The sequence below is a fragment of the Blennius ocellaris genome (genome assembly GCF_963422515.1).
Source record: "Blennius ocellaris genome assembly, chromosome: 12".
NCBI lineage: Eukaryota > Metazoa > Chordata > Actinopteri > Blenniiformes > Blenniidae > Blennius > Blennius ocellaris.
The window spans coordinates 8,464,237-8,478,914 of NC_137661.1; the positions used below are offsets into that span (position 1 = coordinate 8,464,237).

Consider the following 14,678-nt stretch of genomic DNA (forward strand, 5'->3'; position numbering starts at 1 on the left):
CGCACATGTGGCCGATAAGCAAGACAGATTTGTGAGACTGTGATTGTTGCTGCAGAGGTGCACGTAAGAGAGTGCACGATAATGTAGGTCAGTGGCATCCTGACGCACCGAGCAGCTGTGAGAGGCAGAAAGAGCAGACCAATGGCCTGTTGCTCTGCCCATGTTTATGTGGTTACAGCCCTGACTCTTCACTAATTACATTAAGAAAGGCACATGCTGGTGATGTCACACTGCCTTTGCAGTATAACCGGCTTCCATGCAGCTGCAGCCGGTGTTGACATGGAATCACACAACATGACAAAGAGAATTTGGCTGTGGGTCTCCGTGCTCCCTTCCTGTTTCAACTCAGGAGCACGGGTTATAAAACCAGAAACAAAATGGTATCAATTTGAACAGTACATGTCTCCTGAAAGCCCATTAATTTATAATGAGGCACTGTGGAGCTTGTTTGGAGACACACCAACCCTGGCTGGAATACACAGGTGTTTGGTCTCAGGACCTCATTATGAATACAGAGAGTGTGTTTTCCATTCATTCACGCTCAATGTTGTGAGTGGAATTGTGTCAGCTGGTGAAGAAGTCAGTCCTGATAATAATCCCCACCTCCTCTGGACCAGTTTTATACAGAACAACCCATTGTACTTTTTCTGCCCTGTTGGTTGGTGTGCAGCATGAGTTTGGTCATGTTTGTGAGACTGCAGGATATTACTTGAGGAGCTCGGGAGAATCCGGTATAGGTCTGGACATGTGGCCTGGCAGAAAGACCCACAACATAATGGCTCTCATACATAAGCAGATCAGGATCAGTGCATTCATAGTTGCACAGTTATATCTGGTAAGAGTTAAGTGGGTTGTGGGGAAGATTTTTTTTGTTTGTTTTATATGGAAGTAAGATGGAATTCCTATTAAGAGAAGTGATGCCATTGCTGATGAGTTACATCCCTCGCTGACTACAGGTATCATGTACTGCTACGAGAGGTAATAGAGTGTCTTCGCTGCTGATGGTGTCACTGATCGAGCCCCATGATATTCAATAAAGGGAAGTAATATCTGTATTATATGACTCCTCTATTGTTTGAAAATATGTTTGTGGAGTCTACTTGATACACACCCGAACTAAATGGTTTTTTTTTTTGTTTTGTTTTTTTAACTAAGTAGGTCAACCATGAAACAAATACACCTGCAAGCTTAAACATGTGACTCTGAATACATTGACCATAGAGCACATAAACATACGGTCTGAAGTGAGTTGCCAGAGCCAGACAGCCATAAACGCAAATCAGAAAGTCAGTATTTGGTGAATTGGCCTCTTGTGCTGCTCTCCTGTCATTAACTTAATCATGTGATGATCTCACAGCTACTGCTTGTGGTGATGTCCTCCTATGTGGCCTCCTGTTGCTGAGGCAAGTCAAGGTTAAAGGCTGGCAGTATTTACACCAAATAACTTATGTGTAAACTTCCACTTCCTCTGTGAAAGCAAAAGACTTGAGAGTCATTCAAAATGTTAATGGACAACTAAATAAATGTAAAATGTTGTTCTATCGCTGTGATTATTAATCCAGCAATGCAACTCTGGCCTCGTTTTTGTCCTGTCAATGTAATAACCCCCAACTTCTTCACAAGGAATGAAAACATAAATCCACTGTAGAGAAGGTTCAACAGTATTCAGTATTTTCATACAATATTAGTTTTTTTATTGATAATTCAATAAGGTTCACATAACAAACCACATTTTATATATTTTTTTAAAAATAACATCTTTTCCTTAAAACATCTTGCTTTACATCATTATACATAATGGTATTTTTCTTTTGCACAGCAAAGATATGACATTTATGTTTCAAGCAACATATCCACAAATAATATGTACATGGTAGTCAACTTAATACTCAGATGAATTCCACAATGGTGCAAAATAAAACAGAGGAACAGGCTGTTACAAAAGTCGGCCTGACAGGAAAATTAAAGATGCCCGTTTAAACTTAATGAACCAGAAAAGAAAACATGCTTAAAAAAAACCCGGAATGGATGTTTTGTTTTGTTTTTGTTTTGCTTTCGTTAGTGTCATTCTTTTTAAATCAACCTGCACATGAAGATGCAGTGTTCAAGTGATAAGCACCCCTAAGGTAAACGAGAATGATGCTACAACAAATCCTCTTAAATAGAAGACGGAATTAGTGTCCTGCGTCCAGGCGCACTGGGACTTTGTATGCTCAACCAGTCAGCTCTCAAATGGGCATGCACAAGCTTTTACGACAATATTTCAGTGTTCACACAAGTTCCAACACGATTCAGTAGTCTAATTGTGTGTGTTTATGTGCAGAAGTGTCCCAGGACCTGTGGATCCCCTCAATCAGTCATAGAGGCACAAAAGATAAACTCTCCAACAGAAAGTTGGAATAATTCTGGTGGCGATGTTTTGTCTCGATAAAAAAAACAAACAAAGAAACAATGCACTGAAATAATTTAGGGATGTCAAATCTAACTCAGGCAATTTCGTGCACTTTTACCTCGTCCAGCCCATTTGCGAGTGGAGTGGGCTCCTGGTTGCTCTCTATGGAGGACTCACTGCCGGTGCTCTCCCCGGACAGGAGTCTGGTGACCCGCAGGTCCGCTTTCAGCGTCTGCACGTCGTTCCCGATGCTCATCTCCCCCAAGTCGTTAATAATCTGAGTCAACTCCTGTTTGCCGTTGGCGACACAGTCGTGCTCCGTGTCCAGAATGTCCTCGCACTCAAAGTGCATCGCCTTCTCCTCCTCCTCCTCCCCGACCAGGTCCTCCGTGATGGAGCCCAGCTTGGGCGCGCTGCGGCTGCGCTCCACCGGGGGTTTGTAGTAGCACTGTCCGTTCAGCAGCTTCCTGAGGGGCACCAGCGGGATGGTCTGCTCGCCGATGAGCTGCTGCTGCTGGTGCCGGGCGTCGTCCCTGCGCTTGAGTCGCTTGAACTCGGCCAGGGCTGTGGCCGACGTCTGGTACAGGAGCAGCGCCATGGCTTTCGCCTTCTCCGGCTTGGACACCAGCACTGCGTGGCAGCGCAGCATCACGGCCTTGTGCTTCATCTCGTGCCTGTAAATCCACGCGAAAATCCGTGGGAGCCGCGGGTCCGCCACGCAGTAGGTTATCCGGTGGAGCAGGTACAGGTGTCCCGGTCTCCTGGCCTTGTCGTCCACGTGCACCATGCGGATGCCCTGCGAGCTGACGGTCAGTCTCATCTTCGTGCCGTTCTTGCCCATCTCGCTCTTGCCCCAGATCTTGCTCACGGCGACGTCCGTGCAGCCGTCCCCCTTGGACTGGATCGTGGTGGCGTTGCCCAGGTACAGCACCGTGTAGGTGGGATCCTCGCTGGTGATCTTCACCTTTTTCCTCTTTGACTTGAACATGCTGCCCACCCTGTTGAGCGCGCTCTCCGGGCAGGACTTGGCGAAGGAGGTGAGCACGGAGTAGTTGAGGCTCACCGCATAGCCCTTCTGTTTGGACTGCTTGTCTTCCTCTATCAAGTCGAACTTGTTCTTCTTCCACGGCAGCATTTTATTACTGTTTCCAGTTAACGGCAGCACTGAGAGAAAGAGAAAAATAAACTTTTTTATAATAACTACTAATGGAGTCCTTGAAGGGTCTACTGGTGGTCAGATCATGTATGGGCTACTATAAAAGAACTAAACGCAAAGACGTCGTACTTCATCTGTCCATCCTCTAATGTGCGCTTGTCCATTGTGACTCCAGCAGACACGTGTTATATTTGAACAGCCAGAACTGTGCTGAGCCGAACCGAGCTGAGGACTATAAACACCAGGAGAAACCATTTCAGTCTGAAGGAGGGGGGACTGAACCAAGTTCACTGTGCTGGGTTGATACACAGGTCATTGATTTAAAACACTTACTGTCTCTCAATGGATAAAGCACAATACTATTTGCCCTTCTTTTGAAGATAAATCACAACTGCCAAAATCATGAACACGTTTATATGAAGAGTCCCACCCGCAATTACTCAGCCAAGACATTTATTGTGGAGTTCAACAAAAATGACAAAACTGAAAAAATACACGAAGACAATTGGATCATCTGGTGATAAAAGCCATTTAAATTAGAATTTCACATCTTGTGAGAATATAAGTGAAATTACAATAATACATAATCTAATTTGCAATATAATAATAATAATAATTAATAGCGTTGTAGAAAACATAAAATAAAACAATCCAGATAAACAAGTCCACATATGCTTTAGATGTTAAATAGGTATAATTATGTTATCACTGATCTTCCTCGAAACGAATAATATATATATTTTAAATAGAGTTCATCACAGATGTCTAACGTTTGAGTGAAATCATGTTTTCCCTTCTAATAGGAACAATTTCCCACTTGTGGGACTAATAAAGGTTCATCTAATCTAATGATAAATCAAATGGGAATTGGATGGGAATTAAATCGATCTGGTCATTTAACAATCTTGCAAAAAAAAAAAAAAAACACTTTCCACAGACTGAAACAATTGAAAGAACCTCAATGTGATTTCTTCATGCAAGTTCAAGTGAAAAAGAGAGTAATAATGTCAGTACTGCACGTTTGTGCTGCCATCTTTCGGTTAATATACGGAATGAAGTGTCTTTCTAAGAATAAGAATGAAAATAAATGAATGTATTTCTTTTGGTCATTTTACCAAACATATTCCAAATTGGTCCAGAAAATCAAACAATATAACAATCAAGAGCAAATATTATTTTAATTTAATTACATTTAATTTTAAGGCGATATCACACTATAGCAAGTGGTCTGCCTCGTTTTTCAGATACTTTAATAGTTATTTCGTACAGAAAAACGCCTTATTAAGTTATCCACCAACATGTTTTTAAACTAAACTTGCGTCCTAAAAGTAATTACAGTTCCGGAACATAAGTTGTTACCGTTACAGTTTCTTCCGAGCACACATTAAAGCCGGACACATACCGGAACGTACCACATAAGAATTAACTTCTCTTTATATAATAAGAATGGCTTGAAACTATAAAAACACTATAATTCTAAAAGTAATTTCTACCTTTCCAACTTGCTGTTTGTTGAATGAATTAGCATTTAATTTCCAAGAGAGTCGTGTTATAACTGTTTGTCGTCGTCTGTTTAGTGGTTCGCCCCACTTCCGGGACTTACTACAACAACGTAGTGCACATGGAAGCCTGAAGATTGTGGGGTTTCATTTTCGTAGATCCAATTGAGAGCGTTTAGTTTGATTTGCAAGGTGACAGCGTTCGAGGTAGCAATGGGAAAGAAGAAGGCGAGCGCAGGTGTCGGGCTGGGGAGAGCTCTGATAAAGGAGAGACTCCAGGCAGGCCGAGGAAACAAGAGGGGCGACTCCTGGGTATGCCGCACCAACTTTCTGATATAACACATGTTCTGATAGGACTAGGATGACATTTAACTACTGTAACAGCGTTACACATGCAATTCTGCCCATTGAAGGCACACGGATTTTAGCGGGTTTTTTTTTTTTTTTTTACCGTGAAGAAAAATATTGGTTTTAATGTATTGGTGCCCGGAGAAAATGTTTGTGGCGAAGTATAATTTAAGTGAGGTACTTCTGCTAAGGTTGTTACACACCTTGCCGTTTAGCTTGAAACTGGTCATAGGAATAATAACTGTGGGACATATTTCATGGCAGTAAGTGCAGTTCAGAGTGTAGGACAGTACCGTCACTGACAGTAGCTGCTGATGCTACTAAATACTGCTTCATCTCTTTCAAATACAAGAGGGTAAATAGCCTTTATTGTCATTATACAATGTACAACAGTACTCTGGCAGTGCAGAATGTGTGTGAATGTGTCCATGAAGGGTGGTTGTGACTCTGGCCAACATTGTGTCTTTGCCACCAGAGGCAGCAGGTCCAGCAGGTGGAAACCAGGGTGTGAACTGCCCTGGTGATGTTTTGTGCTCAGCTGAGGCTTCTGGAGGTGTAAATGTACTTGAGGGAGGGGAGAGGGCAGCCAACAATCCTCTGTGCTGCTGTATGTGATTCTCCTCTGAAGCTTCCTCCATCTGCCTCGTTGCTGCTCCTCTTAAAACTATAACTCAGTATGTCGGCAGGCTTTGAATGGACCAGAGTTAGAAGGTCAGCAGGTCAGTGGGCAGGTTGTATTTCCAGAGGACCCACAGTATGTGTAATCTCTTCTTGCTGGTAGCTGTGATGTTGTGTACCCAGGTGAGATCAGATTACATGAGGACACCAAGGAACCAGAACGTGGGACCCTTTTCACACACTCCCCATTGATGTGGAGGCCGGCCAGATCAGATCTGTGGATTATTGGATGTGTGAAGTGGCTCTGTTGGATCCAGGCCTGGTGTCTGACTGGGCCACCTCAGGAAGCTCATTTTATGTCTTTGTTGAAAATGTACTTTGCTGTTTAGAGTCACTGGACTATTTGCATGAGGTTCTCATTTAAAACACATTTGTTCATACATTCCTCTTGCAGCTAATCTTTTCTTATGCACATTGAAGTGTTTTGATAGAAGAATATTTGGGTTTTTAGTTTTTCCCAAAAACATATACTGTTTTAAACTCTAATATAAATGAGTCATTCTTATGTAATGTTTGATTATAGACATGGTGAAAACAAGGGGATGTCATTTCAAGTGTATTGTATTGATTTACAGATGAGAGAAGGAAGGACCAGTGAAACTTGAGCATCAAAGAGAAGCTGCAGCTGTTTTTGTCAAGAAAAATGCTCTTAATTTCTTCAGAGTGACTAATCTTGTATAAGTGTATCTAAATCCTGAAGCGCATTGCAAGTCACGGAATAGAAACATTTTCTTTGGCATTGTACATGTCTCCTGCAGGGAGTTGTATTTCACTGTGTTTTACAACACATATATAAATTGTGTTGTTTGTGTCTTTTTTTTTCTTCCCTGCAGCTCCACACCAGTGAACTGAATGACGGCTACGACTGGGGGCGGTTAAACCTGCAGTCAGTGACGGAACAAAACTCTATGGACGACTTTCTGGCCACTGCTGAACTGGCAGGAACCGAGTTTGTTGCCGGTAAATTGGATTTCACTGCATTTAGCTATTTAGATTTTTGCTCACGAGCCACTTCAGTAAGCACACGTGTACAATTTAGTGTGATCCAATATAAAGCTCTAATATCAATCCTGCCTTTACAAAGGTATTAATGGCCAGTTTTCATTAAGAAATTCAAAACTCCTCCAATTCCAAATCCCTGGTGGGGGAAAAATAAGAAGCGGCACCCTGGGTGCATTGACAGAAATAACAGAGAAGGTAGGAATAAGAAACTAAAAGAGAAAAAAAAGATGGATGGAAAGATACGATTTTTGCAGAATAAAGAAAAGATAGAGTTTATGTGATGGGGAGTAGAGAGTAGAGAGCTTTATTCCTCCCCAGGGGGAAACACAAACTTACAACAGCTCAAGGTAAAAGGTGCAGAACTTATAAAATTAAGGAATTAAAATATGTAAACATATATAAATATCTAGACAAGAGCAAAAAAGAGCACAAAAATAGAATATGTAAAAATTTAAAAAAATTAAAAAAACAATCCAGTAAAAGAAAAATCCTCTAAAATAGAATACATTGCCAGGATTGCTATAGACACAGTGTAGATAGGTAAAGAGCTGTACTCAGTGCAGGTGTAACGGTACATGTAGGACATTTACAGTGCGTTGTTAAATATCCTAACAGCTGTTGGGATGAATGACTTCCCAACAGCGCGGGGAAGTGCAGGATATTGCCACAAATTCTCTGAACCCGTCACATTGATGGAGCCTCGTCTGTCGCCTGGCAACTGCTGACTCAACCAGTGATGCAGGAGCTGAAGATGCTCTGTCGAACACGTATTGTAGTAAGAGGAGAGCACCTGATAAGGAGGGGAGACGGGAGGCTGACGTTCCTGTGACAGTCGACAGGCATCTGTTTTTCTTCTGTGTGGTTGCAGTGGTGTTGAACTCTGAAATGTGCCTCCAGTCCCCCGACATCCTTCACTGTGGGATCTTTCATATATGAAGCGTTACGGTCATGGGTTTAGGAAAGACATTCATTTAGCTGTATGTTCATTTTTAGGTTGTGGTATGGTTTGCTGTCGGCCCAGAGTTCATCATACTGGGGTGTGTTTCAGGCTTATGCGCCCTAAATATGTTGTAGCAGTGCAGCCATTGAAGTGGCCAGTCAGTGTGTATTGTTCATACTTGTTGTGGTTAATTCTGGTTGTAATTCTCAATTATGCCAAGTTCCAGTGAAGGTTCACATAAATTGTTGTATCTGACTAACATTTTCTAACTAGATATCAGCTTTCTTGTATCTCTAAACCTGGTCAGCAAGTTAGGAAACTGGTGGGTAATCTTCCATTTCTGTAAAAACTTGGCTTTTGACTTTGGCTGTTTCCGATCCAATTGTTGTCATGTGCACTTCTGTGCTTTGTATTTCAAACCCATTCTGACGCTTGTTTTATTTTTTTCTTCTCCTTTTTCACTCAGAGAAACTTAATATCAAATTTGTGCCGGCGGAGCAAAGAGCTGGCTTATTAACAGCCGAGGAGGAAACCAGGTTGAAGCAGTTGCATGAAGACAACAAGCATTTCCTCAGAATTCCCCGAAGGTGAGTTGATCATATTTACTCAATTTCATCTCCAAGTCAACTGCTTTGTCATGATTCTGCTCTGGGATATAAGAAAAACTGAAAGGGAATAGAATCTTTATTGGCATTGCACAAAAATGGCAGAATTGTATACAATCACTGCAAAGTGACATCCATGATGATAAATGACTATAAATGTTGTCGTCGTTCAAAATACCTCACCAGAGGATGCCAAGGTGCCTCGGGAAGGCTGCCAGTGAACTACCAACCTCAACTGTCGTGATTTCCTCCCTGGATTCTTGACGTTTTGCTCATCGGACTTATCAATTACATAGGAAGCAGAAAGTGATTGTTCATAGTCGCATAATGAGAGATACAACCGATGGTCGTCACAATATTGACGTGTTGCCATGTTGTATGTTTCAAGACCTCACTGGAATGAAGGCACCAGCCCAGAGGCACTTCAGCAGGCCGAGAAAGACAGTTTCTTGGAGTGGAGACGAACACTGGCACAGTGAGTCATACTTTCTAATCTCATTTTTTAATGCAGCGATACAATCCAGTGAGAATGGAGGTGTGGTAAATAAAGAAATAAAAGCTACATATTGTTATATGGCTTATGTTTTGGGTCATCAGTGTCGGTAAACTAACTTCCATGTGTTCTTTTCAGACTGGAAGAGGAACAGAAACTAATTCTCACTCCATTTGAGAGGAACCTTGAATTCTGGAGACAGCTGTGGAGGGTGATCGAAAGAAGGTAACTCCAGAATCTATACTGTGCCTTCCGTTCATACATGTCTCTCAATGAGTAATGCGTCATCCCATCGTATTCCTCAAATCATATTTCATGTTTTCCTTTAGTGACGTCGTCGTTCAAATTGTTGACGCCCGACACCCTCTACTGTTCAGATGTCTTGACCTGGTGAGAGCATTAGTTTGTTAGAGAAGCAGATTGAGTGCGGCAGGAAAAATTACGAATATTTAGTACAACATATTTGATAATGATGCGTCTTTGTATCTTTTTTTGTCTTAATTTATTCTTTGGATGTTAATTTGTTTTCTTTTTCTTTTTATTAAAAAGGTCAAATCAAATACTGAAAAGAATTTTAGTCATTCAAATGAATTAATTTCCATTCATTGATGAATAATAATACAGTAATGGCCCATATCGTTTACGTTGTAGCCCTACATGCTTCATATGATCACATAACATTTGTGAAATGATCAAAATAGATAAATACAGAGAGAATTAAAGTGAACTTTAAAAACTCACTCTGTAATTCTTAACCCGCCATGGCAGGATAAACACCATATGGAGGAAAGCTGTAGGTTTCAATGACTGTAATATTTGATCTTGTGTGACACCAGGAGTCTTACGTGAAAGAGGTGTCCCCGGATAAAGTGAACATGCTTCTAGTGAACAAGGCGGATCTGCTGACCAGGGAGCAAAGACGAGTCTGGGCCAAATACTTTGAAAAAGAGGGTCTGAGGGCCGTCTTCTGGTCGGCCCTGGCTGAGGGGAACAGGTTGGACGCAGAAGAGAAGGTGAGGAAGAAGGCTGACGTGTTTATGTATTTAAAATCTTAAGAGTGTTTTTTTGTGGGCAGCTCGGCAGTGGCTTTGGGAATCGTTTAGTTTAGGCATTGTCTGACTTGCCAATAATTTTAAACATTACTTTGACAGGGCATGGAAGTGAGTGACCCAGACTGTGTAGAGAGTGACCCAGAGGAGGAAGACCAGGCGCATAATGAAGACCTGAGCCTAAAAGGTGCCGATGGAGAAGAAGAGGAGGCAGAAGAGAGTGATGGAGAGGAGGAACTTGTCACTGTGGAGGAAGAGGACTGGTTCACCTGCTCAGAAAATGAGGACGAAGCAGAGGAAGGATCCAATAAATCCTTCCATAACTCCAGCCGACTGCTGCACAAAGATGAGCTCCTCGACATGTTCAAGTCTGTTCATGGTGGGAACAGGTGTAAAGATGGACAACTGACAGTGGGACTGGTAATACTTGTTATTCTGTGATTCAACATCCTTCTCAATGCTTGAGCACGTATGTCACCAACATTGATATATTCATTAAAAAGGTCTTTTTTCTGCTTGTACTGGACATTTAGTTGTATTGATTCAAACAAGGGAAAAAGATTCCTGGAGCCAAGATGAACTCTTTGTGTTTGGTCAACACAGCTACATTGGTTTGTTTATGTGTTCAACAGGTTGGATATCCTAACGTGGGAAAGAGTTCCACCATCAACACTATTTTAAGGAACAAGAAGGTGTCTGTCTCAGCGACTCCTGGACACACCAAGCACTTCCAGGTATTAAAATGCTCGTCAGATAAATTCAGCGCATGGATGACATCAGCCAAGAGCCGGCATGATGTTTTGCTTTTCTCTCTGTGAATGTTCCAGACTCTCTTCGTGGACCCAGGCTTGTGTCTCTGTGACTGCCCAGGTTTGGTCATGCCCTCCTTTGTTTCCACCAAAGCGGAGATGATTTGCTCCGGGATTCTGCCCATTGATCAGATGAGAGATCACGTTCCTTCAGCCTCTCTCATATCCTTTAAATCCACCATGAACACAAGTGCTCATGCTTAAAAATCCATGTACGTAGTTCCTATATTGCTTCATCCACTTCAGAATCGCAGCACTGGAGTCGATCCCAGCTGACGAAGGCTGAAGGCAGAGAACACCAGTTAACTCTACAGTTGTCTTGGTTTAGTTGTTTTTGTTTGTTAGTTTTTTCAGAGGAACTTGGGAGTACCTAGAGAAACCCTCTTTCCCAGGAACAACATGCAAACTCCACACAGAAAGGTCCAGTTCTGGTTCAAGTCAACCACCTTTTTTTTTGCTGTGAGAGCAGCGACCACGACCCCACCGTAAATGACTGTTGAATGTTGAATCCAAAGCTTTGCAGCCTTAACGTGGAAGTCACATCTGCCAGAACGTCCCTCGTCACGTGTTAGAAGGCACGTATGGCATCAACATCATCAGACCCCGGGAAGATGAAGACCCCGACAGGCCCCCGACCTCTGAGGAGCTGCTGATGGCTTATGGATGTAAGAATCGTCTAAAAATAGGCCTCAACTGTTTCCGTAGTGTTCAAGAATTGGATCAAATTGATCCAACTCACGTTTTATCATCAGAAATTGAAATGGATTGTTTTTATTTTAGAAAATAGTTGAGGTTTTTTTAATATTGGACTTACATTTTCAACATAGCTTCTCCTTGATCTTTCTTTTTGTCATTGTAAAGTTTTGTCCTGTTTCATGAACTCTTTCAGACATGAGAGGTTTTATGACGTCACACGGCCAGCCGGATCAGCCCCGATCAGCCCGATACATCCTGAAGGATTACGTCAATGTAAGTTTCCCATCATAAACGGGTGTACTTGACAAAAATGCTGCTGTCTTGTCTGTATTGCAGTGTTAATGTTCAGGTATCATACTGAGTTTCACAATATTGAGACTTTTTTTTTTTTTTTTTTTTTAATCGGTGAAAGAAAAGTCCCAATGAAGGTCAATTGTGATTTCCAACTTAAGAGGTTTTTATTAAAATACAGTGGAAAACAATCCTTGATAAATAAATGACATATGTTTTGAACTACAGCTCTACATACAGGAAAGTTTTTTTCTTCCCACTCGGTTTCACTTTTGCAGTCGATTTTTTCTCCTGCATTATATTAAATGATGACGCAATTGTGCAAAAACAAACAATGTTGTTGCAGCAGACACAGTGGACACAGCTCTTTGGTCCTCGTGACAATTTAAACAGTGGAAACATGTTTTGGGTTTTTTTTTTTTTGCATATTTCACTGGGAAATTGATGTTTGTAGCATGTTTTTGTCACGCCGCTGGTAATGCAGACTGACATACCTGGCCTGTTTTTGTATACCACAGTCCAAGACACCCTTGTGTGTTTCCTCCCCCCAGGGAAAGCTTCTGTACTGCCACCCGCCGCCGCACATCGATGCTCACAACTTTCAGCCACAGCACAATAAGTTCCAGAGGGGAGACTTGGAAAATGATGACGTCTCTGCTCTAACCAACAAACGTCAGAAAATCAAGAGAATTGAAAACGTTGTTGACAAGAACTTTTTCCACCAGGTGAAGTATACCTGCTGCATTTTGTCACATGGATTCTGGTCAAACTCCAGCATTTAAATTGTATTTGAACTTCTGAAGGACGTTCATGTGAACAATGACACATCGAGAGTTTCAGATGTATTATTCCTGGAGCTTAGTGCTGCTTTTGACACACTTGACTACAACATACCACTTGACATACTTGTTGGGAATTTCTGGCACTGCATTAAATTGGTTTAGTTCTTACTTGCAGGACAGGAACTAGAGTCGGTGCATAAATCTAAATAATGAGTGGATGTGTCGGAATGTTTTCTAATGTAACGCAGAAAACATGGGAGGTAATTGTTTTTGGCCCCAAAGAAGAAAGGTTAAACTCTCATTTTGACTCCATGTCACCTGGGACATGAAATCAAGGCAGAAATCTGGACGTGATTATGGACTCAGACCTAGAATTCAACAATGCCATTAAGAAAATAACAAAATCAGTTCACTGCCATCTGAAATCTATTGCAAGAATTAAAGGATTTCCAACCAAATGAGATTCAGAGAAACTTGTTGATGCAGCTTTTAGTTTATTCTCCTTTCTTCATTGCTTTGTTTTAATGTGTTTCCTTGTCAAGCACTGTGCATCGCCTTGTGTCTCAATGGTGCTGTAGAAATCAACTTGTCCTGCTTTAGTGTTAATAGACCTCTCTCTTTTAGGAAAATGTCCGGGCGCTCTCCAAAGGGGTTCAGTCCATCATGGGCTACAAACCAGGCAGCGGACCCGTCCTCGCAGGTAAAGCAGAATCAGAAACGATGGCGGGGAAACCTTGGAAAAAACACGGCAACAGAAACAAGAAGGAGAAAGTACGGCGAATCACGAAGCATCTTGATGCTTGATGAGCTTCAAGATGCATTCAAGATTACATCATTTTATCCTGAGTGGAAAACTTTTAAAGTTGACATGTGATTCCAAAGGAATAAGTGTAACGACGTCAGCAGATGAAGGCTTCTAAATCCTTGAAATACTGAAAGGACCGGCTGTTTTATTACGGCAGTACATAATCTGCCCTGTATGCTCTGGTGTGAAGATCATGATAGATGCATTCCCTCAACTGAACGTTTTGCAGTGTCTGATGTCTCCAGGGTAGTAAATTCATTGTGATTAAAAACTTCAATCCTATTGCAGTGAAAATACACGTCACAGTTGTCGTGATACGGTTATGTTTTATGTTCATTACTGAGTTTTTCCTCATTCAGTTAACATCTACTGAGCTGGACTGTTTATTAGTAAATGTCTTCATATTGGTGCGTCACTTCTTTACCTGATTTCTACAATGAGCTTGATTTCTGCATCTGCAATGTTTCAAAGGCAAATAAACATTTCTTCAAAAGCTTGATTTGTTACAGTGTGAACTGTGATTAAGACAGTATACATTTTCCAAATGGAATAAAATGTGACATTTTAAATTGAGGATGTGTGTTTATTTCTCAACTCGGCCAAGAGTATCCACGAATTTTTATTATGATATATATATATATATCCAATTGGATTGGATATATTTATTTATTTATTTTTAATATATATTTTATATATCAAATGAAAATTGTCAAGTAAACCTCGGAGGTAGCTGTGTAGCAGAGGAGTACTGGGTTATTTTGGTTGAGTATCCACCCAAATGCTTTGGGAATGATTATTAGAAAATAGTATCCTCGGTTGCCAAACTGAAGAAATAATGTTTGTGATAAGAGCAGCTGTACTTGTATATATGTGCAACACTTTTTTACTAAATATTTTTGGGAGGTTTTCTTTAGCATTTTATTCCTATAAAACTAAGTGGTCTTTGTTTTTCCATATTTTCTGTGGTAATTTTGTTTTTGGTTGGGAAACGGACCTTGTTCTCTCAAGAGGATCTCATAAATACCAAGGCAGTGATGGTTGTGGTTCATTTGACCACATTCCCAAACACATGAAACCAGTACAGTATTCCTGGCTATTGTGCAATATATTAGATTTGCTTTTAATTCATTTCA

General features: G+C 41.3%; 2 protein-coding genes across 2 annotated transcripts; one reads left to right on the top strand and one right to left on the bottom strand.

The window, feature by feature from the left end:
• Positions 1 to 1,730: 1,730 nt before the first annotated feature.
• Positions 1,731 to 3,744, bottom strand: fam43a (family with sequence similarity 43 member A). The gene is made up of 2 exons (XM_080506683.1): positions 3,678 to 3,744; positions 1,731 to 3,556 (listed from the first exon to the last, which is right to left on the bottom strand). Coding segments are annotated over exons 1-2 (1,071 nt in total). The 5' UTR covers positions 3,679 to 3,744; the 3' UTR covers positions 1,731 to 2,486.
• A 1,426-nt stretch (positions 3,745 to 5,170) lies between these two features.
• lsg1 (large 60S subunit nuclear export GTPase 1) lies at positions 5,171 to 14,114 on the top strand. Its single transcript, XM_080506662.1, has 14 exons — positions 5,171 to 5,359; positions 6,907 to 7,033; positions 8,482 to 8,602; positions 9,009 to 9,095; positions 9,252 to 9,338; positions 9,443 to 9,503; positions 9,950 to 10,126; positions 10,265 to 10,582; positions 10,795 to 10,896; positions 10,990 to 11,132; positions 11,512 to 11,636; positions 11,861 to 11,940; positions 12,510 to 12,683; positions 13,365 to 14,114. The coding sequence occupies exons 1-14, from the start codon at positions 5,261 to 5,263 to the stop codon at positions 13,542 to 13,544; spliced, it is 1,881 nt and encodes a 626-aa protein (XP_080362788.1). The 5' UTR covers positions 5,171 to 5,260; the 3' UTR covers positions 13,545 to 14,114.
• The last annotated feature ends 564 nt before the right edge of the window (positions 14,115 to 14,678 follow it).

Bases quoted from the DNA above. Each gene is read 5' to 3' on its own strand.
- lsg1 (XM_080506662.1), top strand. From the start codon at position 5,261: ATGGGAAAGAAGAAGGCGAGCGCAGGTGTCGGGCTGGGGAGAGCTCTG. The intron at 9,096-9,251 runs GTGAGTCATACT...TGTTCTTTTCAG, and splicing joins TGGAGACGAACACTGGCACA to ACTGGAAGAGGAACAGAAAC. The intron at 9,339-9,442 runs GTAACTCCAGAA...GTTTTCCTTTAG, and splicing joins TGGAGGGTGATCGAAAGAAG to TGACGTCGTCGTTCAAATTG.